The 12,963-nt window shown below is 42.7% G+C and overlaps 1 protein-coding gene across 1 annotated transcript; it reads left to right on the top strand.

Annotated features, from left to right (window-relative positions):
• The first annotated feature begins 1,050 nt into the window (after positions 1–1,050).
• On the top strand, positions 1,051–12,616 carry LOC117484770 (CD5 antigen-like). Its single transcript, XM_034133198.1, has 6 exons — positions 1,051–1,114; positions 2,461–2,493; positions 9,165–9,416; positions 10,629–10,949; positions 11,034–11,324; positions 12,297–12,616. The coding sequence occupies exons 1-6, from the start codon at positions 1,051–1,053 to the stop codon at positions 12,614–12,616; spliced, it is 1,281 nt and encodes a 426-aa protein (XP_033989089.1).
• The last annotated feature ends 347 nt before the right edge of the window (positions 12,617–12,963 follow it).

Genomic DNA, 12,963 nt, shown 5'->3' with positions numbered 1-12,963 from the left:
GGGGTCCAAATACACACCGTCTGGTTTCTAAGCATAAGTGGGGTCTATATATTTACACTGTTCAGATTTTAGGCACCATTGGGGTCACTCACACACACACTGAAAGCAAGCCATTCAAACACACACACACATACACACACATGCAATCACACACACTGACCACACACAGAGACCCCCCCACATACAAGCACACACACATAATCGGCGTCACTTTACACACTATATTACACACACACACTTACACACACACAAACATACAAACTGAGGTAGCGACTTTTAGATGGTGTCCATATGTACACACAGTCTGGTTTTGGGGTATACGTGGGGTCACTTCACGCACTGTCTTAGACACACATACACACACACACACACACACACACACACACACACACACACACACACACACACACACACACACACACACATATATACACACACACACACACACACACACACACACACACACACACACACACACACACACACACACACACAGACAGCAGTTTGTTATTCTATTTGTCTTTGGGTTAATAAATGTTGTATTGAACATCCCATCAGTGTGTTTATACTCAGTTATATTAAGGCATTAATATTTGTGTAGAGACAACTCAAAGTGTTTGTCCTCCAACACGTTCTAACACCTCTATTATATCATTTACACTGATCTCTATTATTGCATATTTGAATGAGTCTGCCTACACCATTGTTCATTATTGTGAATTACCTGTGGTTGATATAGTGTGTGTGTATGAGTGGGGTTCAAATACACACACCGTCAGGTTTTTAAGCATAAGTGGGGTCTATATACACACTGTTTTACACACACACACACACAAACAAAAACACATGTACACATACTCTTACGCACACACATTTACATTGACACACCCACACAAACTTACAGACACACACACACACCCATGGGAGGACGCTCAAACAATATACACAAAAACACACACTGTCACACACAAACATACACACACACACACACACACACACACTTGAGGACACAAACATGCACCCCACCCCCCCTTCTGAAGGTGGTACAGCATGGATCAGATCAGGCAGGATCCTGGAGTAAACACAGAGATCATCATCATCAGAAAGAGCAGAGGTCACTGACTGGAAGCAGCTTCCTGGAGACGTTCAGCTACTGACCTGTAGGGGGCGACCACACACACACCATCTGGTTTAGAGACATACATTCATAAAGTCTGGGTTTTAGACAGATGTGGGGTCCATACATTCATAAAGTCTGGGTTTTAGACAGATGTGGGTTCCATATATTCATGCTGTCTTCAGGCACGTGCACACATAGACCTCAAAGTGGGCTTGAGCCCCTGCCCTTTTTCTTCCTCCAGAGAAAGCGCCCTTTTTATGGGTTGCTTTTTTTTTTCTTTTCTTTTATAAATAAATGAATATGTATCTACTGCTGTTTGCGCACACTTTCCAAAAATATATTGATTGAATAAAAAATAAAAATATCAGGTCGGGAGATTAGACTGAAGTTCCGCTGCTCTCTCTCCCCTCCCTCCCTCCCTCCCATTTTTGTTGATTTTGAAGTGTTATTTATTTGAATACCACAAAAATAATTCAAAGGACTTAATGTTGTGCTAAAATAAACTAATTATTATAGCAATTTTAACTAGTAGCATAAAAACATGCACATTGTGGCATAGTTTCCTTTGTTGATGTCTGCTCTTGTAGTGAATACTAAAGTAGACCATTGTCTCTGTGTTAACTGATTATTTTGTAGAATTATGTTGAGTATTAAACAATTGCGTGAGTGTATTAAAATTAATTGGTCGGTAAGCCAGAGATGTGCAACTATATTTAACTTTTAGTTTTACATTTTTTTAAATAAATGATTATGGGATGTGCCCTTTTTCTCACTTGAGCCCCTGCCCCCCAAAATGTCTGTGCACGTCCCTGGCTGTCTTACACACACACACACACACACACACACACACACACACACACACACACACACACACACACACACACACACACACACACACACACACACACACACACACACACACACACACACACACACACACACACACACACACACACACACACACACACTATACCAGGTCATATTAAAACAGGTACAGGTCAGCTAGTTAATGTCTGCAGTTAGTGATAGGGGAGTGAGGCGTTCAGGTGACAGCAGAAGGTGGGAACTGGCAGCATCTCTTTCCTCTGTGGTTCCTCCTAATGTAATTGTTGCTGTAGAACATGTTTCAGTGTGATGATGGTGCACCATGACTCATTTGAATTGAAGGAGCATATTCTCTAAACTGAACTGTTGCTTTAACTCTGAATATGTGACTTCTCTGTATGAACGTGTTATTCTCAGCTAGAGTAAACTGGTGAAATGACTCCAGAGTGAGTTCACTGACGTGTTCCTGAGATGATAGAAAACTCTGTTTACCTTATCTTCTGATTTCTCCTCAGGACTCCAGGCTGAAGGAGAACACAACTCAACAGGTAAAGTGCTCAGTTTATTCACCCTGTTACTCTTGAAGTGATTACAGTCTGTAAACAACCGTTATCATAAAACATGATGTAGTTTAAAGACTTCACCACTAACTGATCCTAGTTTCATCATTTATGATTTTACCATGTTTGTGAAACCAGGATATACTTCAAAGGTAAACAACAAACCATCATCACCTTTTCATCACCACCACTTTTCATGATTATACTTTATAAATACCATCAGATCATCACATTGAAAAGGAATCTAACTTCGATACAACCAACGTTAATATCTAGGCTGTCTCCGATACCGAACTCTGGTGCTGATAAGGCTCCGGTGAACGGCCGTCCAATCTTTTTAGGACTTCAAAACCCCCCAGAATCTACACGCAAGAGCAACGTAATCTGCTTAGGGGGGCGTTTACAGCATGGCCTCTAACAACAAACTGCCCGTCGTATCCCTATTTAGGCACTCCAGCTTCGGATGTCGGACCGCTAGGATAGCAAAACGGAGTGTATAGTGTAGTAGGTGTTGGTGGGCTGGTAGAACCCCAGAGCAGTATCTAAACTGCCCCTGGAGGAGAAACCCTGTGTCGTTGGGAGACTCCTTGGTAATTAGGGCAGCTTCAGGACCCTCAATCCCTAACCCCCACATTTTGATCCCCTTATACCAATTAAAACAATGCAAAAGTAATATCAAACCCAGCCAGAGTCCAACATTAATAAAGTGAGCCTAACCCATAATGTGAAACTATAGTTTAACCTTAGCAGAGTTTCTATTCCCCTTAAACAATTTAAAATCCAAATGATCAACTAATGTCAGCCTTTTCCAAGGAAGGGTGTTCTTACCTCACTCTAAGACCAAGCAGATACCTTCAGAAACCACGAGAGAGACCAGGAATTGGGTCGAAATGTACAAAGTACAAACCGGTTTTATTAAGGTTTTAACAAAAATAGCGGATTTACAAGAATCCAAAAAATAACAAAAGACACAAAGTCAAAATACAAAAGCAACAGGTTCACAAGTCAAATGTCCTAAAAAAGCCTAAGAGCCCAGGCCCAGGCCCAGGCCCAGGGCTTGGGCCTCAGAAAACTTCCCCCAAGCCTTCAAGCCTCAAACAGCCAAAAAAACCTCTCCTTTCTCTTCACAGATCATCTTATAGTCTCTTGCAGGGACGTGCACAGGTACGGGCTAATGTTGCCCGGGCAACGGCCCGTTTGGCCTTTTTGGCTGACCTGCCCCTCTGGAGAGAGCGAGAGTTTGTTTTTCTTTTTTCTGTTGTGGCCGAATCAATATGATAAGCCCACAATTAGTATTGTAGCATCTCGCTGCGCGAAACACACTTTGTCAGCGCTGTCATCTGCCGGTGCGTTAAGACCACCTCAGTGTCGGATTTTGGAAACTTCATTTTGAGTTGTCTCATCATGGCAGTTAGGGTATAAGGGACAAACCAGGGGACTTTACTTCCTCTTGATACCGTCGGTTATTTACAAAAAAACACCTAAATATAGCCTACTTGTTGTTATTGTGCTTCTGTCTTTCTGTGTCTTTTCATCTGTAAACTCCCTCAACGGGCCGCTCGCTCTCTTTTCTTGATCGCCCTTTCACGGGTGTCGTGAACAGTTCACTGTCCCGCTTCATTGTAGGATTTCTGCCATCTCTACCACTTTAGTTTGACCATCTCTGTTATTAAGTTATGGAATACTAAATAAATAAGTAATTACCGTTACTGCGCTCATAAAGAATGATAAGAATAAGAATAATGCGTATTGAACTGGTTTCATTAATTAGTGAGTTTATTTAAGGTAATTAGTTAGAGGCCCTATTTTATCAGTATGTATGTCTGCACAGCAGTTACAATGGTCAAACTACATTAGAACAGAATTGTCCCCATTTTGTCTTCAATAGTTACTAACATTAGATATTTTTGATAAGATATGGACCGCAAAAGAAAAAATGTCCCTGGTTTTCATTTTTAAAATCAAGTTACCGAATGCAAGTAGTCGCCTTAGCTTATTTTGTTATGAGATGTGAATTACTGTTCAATTTAGTTGATGTAATAATTGTTTGGTTTCTTTTACATTAAAAACAAGTTACAATTTTCAAAAGGTCTTGTGTTTTTTATCGGGGGGAGGCCCTTTTTCCAGTTTAGAGCAATAGCCCCTCCAAATGTCTGTGCACGTCCCAGGTCTCTTGCCTCCTCCCTCACTGCATCAGGTGGTTTCCCCTTTTCTATCTTTGAGGGAGAAGGAGGTCACGTTCAACTTTTACTTAATGAACAATTACAAATGTAAAGTTAAAATTAAAACAAATAAAGACTTATAGTAATGATATGCAATTTTAACAAGAAGGAATATGAACATGTTTCATGAAAGCAGAACACATTGTCAATGTCATGTTTAGAATCAAGTTTTTTCTTTAAACATTTCATTTCAAATATGCAAACTTTATACTTTAATTCATTAACAGAGACTTCATTTATTAACAGAGACAATAAGGACAGCTTGTCTCTACGATTCGCTGGCCCAGGAAGTTGGTTCAAGTCCTTTGCGTAGGCCGCCTGCATCCTGTGCTTCATTGTCTTCATACCCGCTGTAACCGCTCTCAAGGTGTCAAAAACCACAAGCGCCTTCTCAGAATTGTGGCTGGAACTTTTACACTTTTATTGCCCCATCTAGAATGCATAGTGCGCATAGGTCAAAAGTTCAGAATGTTCTATCTATTCTCACATGCCTGGTTTCACACGTCTGAAAAGACATGATGGAAACATGCATCCTTTCTATTTACAGCCAATTTAGCATCTTTGTATCAATGGTAAGCTTAATGGAGGTAGGTGAGGTAGAGGTCAGGTCTGACACGGCCACTTAAACAGCAGAACTGTCAACACCCTCTCTTGGCCGTGGCATACTGGCAGGATTCGATGTCGCTGATTAGGGTTAAGGACAATACACATTTATTAGTGCAAGGACCATCAGGTACCCTTATAGGGCAGTCAAATCCTCCGTCCACCGCCTGGCCCCTCAGGCTGGCGGCCCCCTCTCTGATACCATCACTGGGGAGGGTGGCACACTAGTTCTTTACCTTCACCATCTGCACCTCTTAATAAACGTGTTTACTATGTGTCAGGCCCAGCATGGTGTTTGACTGCTTGAAAACGCTTACCTGAAATAGTCAAGCAGAAGACAAATGTAATCAACATTTGATTTCAAAGTAATACATAAAAGTCAAAAGCAAATTCTTGTCAAAGTTTAAAAAGCAAACTTATCTCGAAACAATTGAATATTATCATAAGGTCACACAAAAATAAAATAATATAATGATTAACAATCATGTATATCAGAAAACATAGATATGCACCACTGAGTATATAAGTGGGTTTAAACAACACAAAGCTAAATGGCTTAACAGCATTATCATAAGTAGTCAAAAATGTATAGTAACATGATGTTAAAAATAAATCAAGATACTCTGCACTTTTAACGGCACAATGTCAGCAGGTCAGGTCCACAGCATTTCTGGAGCCCTCGTCTGGTCAGCTGCTGTAAAAGATTAGTTTGGTGGCACAGAAGTTCTAGACTTCTTAGCCGGAGGAGGACAGGTAGACCCTTCCCCAAGCTCCCTAGGACTAATGTCAAAATAGTCTTCTAAATGTTCTGTAACATACCAGCGAGGTGGTTCCCTGTTATCCCCGCAGAGTCTCAGTGAGAGACCCCTCCTAGATGCTGGCAACAAATGATCAGATAAATCTTCTCTCTGATATAAGCGTCCATCACCAACCAACCACTCAACAGAACGTCTATAAAGGGACTGAAACATTGCTATAGTAAATATCACACATTTTCTTAAAAATATTGTTACATCTACTTGGTTTTAAATTCATTACTACCAACCAGGAGTTGGATAAACACCAGATACTACAAAAGGAAGTTGGTCAAAATCTCCAAAGTGAGCAAACCTATTCTAATGACTTTTAGCAGTTAAAAAGCTTCTAACATTATTCTACTTATTGAACTGCTCCCTGATAGGAAGAAACTAATAACACAACTGAACTCTCCTTTCTGCTCAAAATGGATAAATCAATAAACAACTCAGCGTTGGCCGATTGATAAGGCCATTTTGCCAGTTTCTAATAAGGAAAATGGGGATAGCTAAGATCAAAGTCACAAATCCCCCATTCTTTAATGACTTTGGGGTAATCAAAACTAAATTAAATAATAGTCAAAATAATTCCAATCAGGATCTCTTGTATTGACTGGGATGAAGCATTCTCAGAGGTAACGTTCGGTCTCTCCATTACGTGCTGTCACTGTCTCAGGTCCAGAGAGTAGTGAGAGTATGTAAGGGCGGGGGTGCTGATCTCTATCTCAGAGCTGCATGTCAAACCACATCAACATCCGGTGCTTAGCCTGCAGCAAGGAGGAGAGGCAAAAGAGGAGAAATCTCCCTCTAAGCAGTTTTGAAAATGTTCTTTATAATTGTTTTCTTAAGCAGCTTTTATGGATAAAGGTTTTTAGCAAAGTTGGGAGAGGAGAAATCATGTTGATCTCCCGAAGCCAACCTCTCCATTTCCCCTGAACAACAGGATTCTCTCTCTAAATGTCTTCCTTTGTTTAACTCCCTTGTTTTGTTAACCCATGACCCAAAAAGAAACATGTAGATTTTAAGATTAGCCTTAGTAGTTTAAGGGCCAGCCAAATCATCTTAAAGGTGAATTTGATCAGGAACAAACATAATGTTGTGATGTACAGTAGTGCTGGTTGAAGCAGTCCAAATCTGAACAAAACACCTAAAACTATCGCGACAGCTAGAATAATAAGAAAAGCCAAAAGTCCCCACTTAGCTTTATTGAAAGCATAGAACATTTTTAGCCGTAAATCATTCACAAATGTCTTCTTCATTTGACCAAAAACAGAATGCATTGGATCCTATATTGAACTAGCAGACAAAACTGCTCTGAACAGAAAAAGTCCCAGATGGGACTCGAAGGTCCTTCATTTCTCCCCATCCCACGTGCAATGACAGCTAGATATTGCTGCCTTATCCTGAGGTGGCCAAGTGCCAACTATCATTACATTACATTACATTTCATTTAGCTGATGCTTTTATCCAAAGCGACTTACAATGACCAATTACAGGGACATTCTCCCTGGAGTAACTAAGGGCTAAGTGCCTTACTCAAGGGCACACTAGTGGTGGTGTTCCAAAGAGCAGTCTCTGCACAGTTCATCTTTGCCTCCCTCTCTTTCCGAGACGAGGCAATCCTGTGGAGGATTCAAAGACGGCCCATTAGGGAGCCGTGCCGGCTTCTCATGGTTTGGGCCGTGCCATCTTACCATGGCATTAACAACTCTACCAATTACACATTCACCGGGAACATAAGGTCCCCACTCCAAAGGCTCCAGTCTCTCTTCACGAAGGTATCCTTGCTTGGCCATATTGGCACCCAGTAGGGCTTTCCCCACTAGATGAGATCACAAACCCCGTCCCTGGACCAGGGTTACCAGCCCCCCGAATGTATTCGCTAGTGCAGTCTGTGGCAGGGCCATTATTTGTCTTTCTTATCTGTGTGCAGTGTAGGATAAGTAGGATCCTTAGAAACAGTGCAAGCGGGAGTGAAGCACCCCATGGGGGATTTTAAAGTGCTGGACGCACCGGAAGCAAAATGTACCGAGCTAATAAAAGAACCTGAAAGTAGCCTGGTAAAGAATACCTCTTTTCCTAACGTAGTTGTACATAAGAGACCTCTATCAAACCCTAGAATCCGGTCACTGGAGTGATACAGAAACGGAGAAGGAAGGGGGGAACTGAAAAAGGGATACAAGCTAAGAGATAAGGAACAAGGTTTTCTTAGAGAGAAAGTGAGGGTTAGGAAACCCGGTAGAGGAAACAGGGAGGTTGATAAGTTAGCAAGGGAGCGGCCAGCTAGCCTGGGGTCTTTGCGTCTTATTATACCTGGGGAATGGAAAGAAGGAGAGAGAGTGAGAGTTCCACCGCCCGACCACCTTAACGTATTAGGAGATACACAAGACTTAGCTCATGTAGGGGCATAGGTTCATGTAGTCTCATTGAGCTGGAGGTCACTAAAGCTTTGCACAGAGGTTGCATTATGTTATTTATTCATTTCTTTGAACACATATCTGTTTATGAACAATAACTTCCTTACTTGCAATAAATAAGCACTAATTAGAGGGTTATTGAGGAAAAGCTCTCAACTAATGGCTTATTACTTGTAGAATATGGTCATGTAGAATAAGGCATTAATAAGTGTTTTATAATGACTAATAAAGAGCCAATATACTGCTAATAAGCATGTTAATTAACAACTAGTTGATGGTTAATATGTGTACCGTAATATAAAGTGTTACCAGTCATTCAAACCTGTACTTACAGTACTTGAACTCATTTTGTTGAATACATGTGATGTAGTAGTATTATAAAACCATATACTCCAGTAAAGTAATTCAAACCTGTACTTACAGTACTTGAGTATATGTACTTTATTACTTCCCACCACCGGTTTATAGAGAGCTGAAGTTACTGATCTGATTATCACTCGGAAGTATTAATAGTATAAATGATTAATTATTAAAATATGCTAATATCAATGAAGGTACATGACTCTCTTGTTTCTCTTCAGAGCCTGGTGTTAGGCTGGTGGGAGGAGAGAGTCGCTGTGCAGGAGACCTGGAGGTGGAACATGAGGGAGAATGGAGACCAGTGAGGGGCTTTCTCTCTCTCTGGACCCTGAAGGCAACAGGAGTCGCCTGCAGAGAGCTGGACTGTGGCTCTGCTGTTTCTGTGGGAGGGAGAGAGGGGTCCTCAAGGAGACCTGTGTGGGGGATCGATCCTGAATGTGTTGAGTCTGGATCTGCTCTGAGGGAGTGTGCACAATCATCTTCCTCTAGAGACATCCTGACTCTCACCTGCTCAGGTAAACCCATCAATGACATCATCAGTGACATCATCAGTGACATCATCAGTGACATCATCAGTGACATCATCGATGACATTTTCATTTTCTTGTTTTTAGAATGAAAAAATACACAAACCCAAATAACAAATGATGAACAGTGTATGAAGCAGCCGGGCGTTGTGGGTGGGCTACTGGGTCTATAGGCCCACCCACTCATTCATCTACAATGACTGAGAGAAAATATAGCTTACCGGATTTCTATTTGTGATTATCAAAATGAATAATTAAATAATAAAATAATAGCAAAGATAAGTTTCCCTTTAAAAAATGAATACAATTAGAAGCAACATTTATTAACGTATTCAGGCTTCTGTTGTGTGAGATGTTCTATCCAATCACAACAGGCCAATGTAAAATAGCCTGTTGTGATTGGCCTACATAGTTCACATAGTCGAAGCGCGGCGCAAACACAACGTAGGACGTCCCACAGACCCCGCAGATGAAGGAGGAAAATATAGCACTCATTTACAGAGTCACAAGAATCCATGTTCAGAGTTTTCAAAAGAGTGAGAGGGGAGAGGCCAGAACCATCATCCTCACAGCAGGGTCTCACTCCAGATTCTGCCTCTCTATGCTTTCTGTGTCTCTAAAATGTATCAATGTAATGTGAACCAAAAGAAATGAACAAGCAGTATTACATTTCATTTCACTCATTGCAGCCTGGAGCACGGCTGATATGAAGAGTCATGAAACCCACCGGGTTATTTGGAGCCTCCACCTCTAGAATGATACAATTCACCATTTAATGGAAAACACGAGATCAATATACAAACAACAGCTTGAATTCAATGATGACGCCATGTTTGAAGAACAACGTGTTTACAAACACCAATCAGATAACACATGTGAAACACACATGTAAGAGTAAAGAATGAAACCTTTTGAAAGTGTCTGTGTGAGAGCAGAGGTGGAGCTGAGCAGGAGCAGAGGATCTGCAGAGGAGGAGGTTTTGTTGAAGACACAGGGAAAGGGTTCACTAATGGAGACCACTTGCTAGAGGGTATCAGATGTAGATGTGAGGGTACCTGCAGTCTGTGTTCTTATAAACATGTGTTCTGTTGTTCATCATCAACTCATGTTGGAACTGAGTCCAGTTTGAATCTCTGAAATATAGTTTCATCTCTTTGATGGTGTGTCTTTGACCTCTGTTTGACCTTCTGTCCTCTGCAGACTCTGTCAGGCTGCTGGGGGGGACTGGTCTGTGCTCAGGCAGACTGGAGGTGAACTCTGACCAGTCTAACCAGTCTAACCCGTCCTGGTCCTCAGTGTGTGAGGCTGACTTTGACCAGCAGGATGCTCAGGTGGTCTGCCGGCAGCTGGGCTGTGGGGCTCCTTCAGTCCTCCAGGGGGCGCTCTATGGAGAAGGGGAGGCTCCAATGTGGACCAAAGAGTTCCAGTGTGGAGGCAATGAGTCTGCTCTCCTGGACTGTAGCTCAGCCTCAGAGAGAAACACCTGCTCACCTGGCACAGCTGTTAGCCTCACCTGCTCAGGTAGAGAGGAGCTGTGATTGGTTCATTCTGTTCTCATCAAACTCACTTTATTCTCTCTCTGATCACTCTCTTGTTTCTCTTCAGAGCCTGGTGGTGTTAAGCTGGAGGGAGGAGAGAGTCGCTGTGCAGGAGCTCTGGAGGTGGAACATCTGGGAGAATGGAGACCAGTGGGGGGCTCTCTCTGGACCCTGAAGGAAGCAGGAGTCGCCTGCAGAGATCTCGACTGTGGCTCTGCTGTTTCTGTGGGACTGAGAGAGGAGTCCTCATTGAGACCTGTGTTGGTGATCAGACCTGACTGTGTTCAGTCTGGATCTGCTCTGAGGGAGTGTGCAGCATCATATTCCTCTCTCTACCTCCTGAATCTCACCTGCTCAGGTAAGCCCATCAGGGACATTGTTTATGACATCATGTCCTCTGTCTCTTTGTTAGTCTCTCTCTCTCTCTGACAAAGAGACTATCCCTCTCTGCTACCTGGACTGTCACAGACTGAAAGCTCTTTGTAATGTCTTCAAAGCGGTGTCTTCAGACTGAGAGGAGGTTTTCACAGAGACTGTTTTTATTGTTGCTGCTGGGGCAGGCAAACATGTGGATCTCCAAAAGCAGGAACAACAAAGTAAACAGTACAGCAGCTCAGCAACTCACTAACATGTGTTTCTCTTGGTGTTATGACCTGGCTAAAAAGGCCACAACAAAGAGGAGACACACCATGTCAACGGTTTAACAAAAGATGTTTATTAAAGCAAAAAGTCCAAATTAGCCAAATTGATTAAGTGCAAAACCAAATGAAGTATGAGGTGTGGATGTCAGTGGTATCAGTAATGTAAGTGCAGGGTGAGGATTGCATGGACATGTATGAGTGTGAGAGTGTTGAAGTGCACAAAGTGAAACAACTGAACATACTCAACCACAACCGGGTGCAGAAAGCAGAGAGCGAGACAGAGAGGCTTTAAATAGCTCCAGGGCACCAGACCCAGGTGTCCTGAATCACTGCAATCAGTGCAGCCACACCCTCTCCCCTGATGATCCCACAGGGGCATCACACTTGGTGAAAGCAAGAGTGAGTGTAGATTTTAGATTTCACTCTCTGAAAAAAAATGGAGGAGTTTTAAAACCGTTAGTGTTTCACTCCATCTGTGAGCTCTGTGGTGGAGGGAGACCTTGCTTTGAACTCTGTTTCTATGAGAAGAGATGTCTTTAACAAATCAAATCCTCTCTCTCTCTCTCTCTCTCTCTCTCCTCTCCTCTCTCTCCTCTCTCTCTCTCTCTCTCTCTCTCTCTCTCTCTCTCTCTCTCTCCTCTCTCTCTCTCTCTCTCTCTCTCTCTCTCTCTCTACCTACCTACCTACAGATAAGCTGTTTCAGCCCAACATCTCTGTGTCCTCCTCCATGTACGGGGTCTCCGGGGCCCAGCAGCAGGGGTTCCAGGTGTTCAGAGGCTTCACCTTCACCATCAGTTGCTCCATCCAGCCTCAGTACCTAGGAGGCTCCTTCCTGCTCAGCTCCTCCACTCACAACTACACCCAGCCAGCTGTCAATCACTCTGCCCACTTCCTGTTCCCGGCTGCAGAGCCCGCCCACCAGGGAAACTACAGCTGTGTTTATGTCTCTGCTTTTTCTCAGGACTTCTCCTCTGAGAGCCGTGTGCTCTCCGATCACCGTCACAGGTGAGCTGTTAGAGTTTACTGTAGGACAGAGCGTGATGCTCCCCAGGAGAACGCTGGTGAGGACTGAGTGTTTTACTGTCAGCCCTGAAGCAGTCACACCCTTACATCACATTTAGCTTTCCAGAGCAACGTACAATAAGTGCAATGAACCGTGAAGACATGAATCCAGAACAGCAATTCTCCAGTCAGCTGTAGTTTACATTGGAGTATTGCCATGAGTACTGACTGTTCAACAGATACAGCTAGCAGCTTCTCCCTACAGTCCTACTGTCTGGTATGAACAGGAAAAAGGGTTGGGGTTGAATGAAGATCTTAAGAAGATGTAGTTTATTGTAATATAACTGTAGAGGA

The sequence above is a fragment of the Trematomus bernacchii genome, unplaced genomic scaffold (genome assembly GCF_902827165.1).
Source record: "Trematomus bernacchii unplaced genomic scaffold, fTreBer1.1, whole genome shotgun sequence".
Taxonomy (NCBI): Eukaryota; Metazoa; Chordata; class Actinopteri; order Perciformes; family Nototheniidae; genus Trematomus; species Trematomus bernacchii.
Note: the sequence above shows the minus strand (reverse complement) of the source record. Positions and strands in the feature narration are given on the sequence as shown.

Coding starts and splice junctions, on each gene's coding strand:
- LOC117484770 (XM_034133198.1), top strand. CDS start 1,051: ATGGATCAGATCAGGCAGGATCCTGGAGTAAACACAGAGATCATCATC. Junction 2,494..9,164: donor AGGAGAACACAACTCAACAG/GTAAAGTGCTCA, acceptor GTCGCTGTGCAG/GAGACCTGGAGGTGGAACAT. Junction 9,417..10,628: donor CCTGACTCTCACCTGCTCAG/GTAAACCCATCA, acceptor TGTCCTCTGCAG/ACTCTGTCAGGCTGCTGGGG.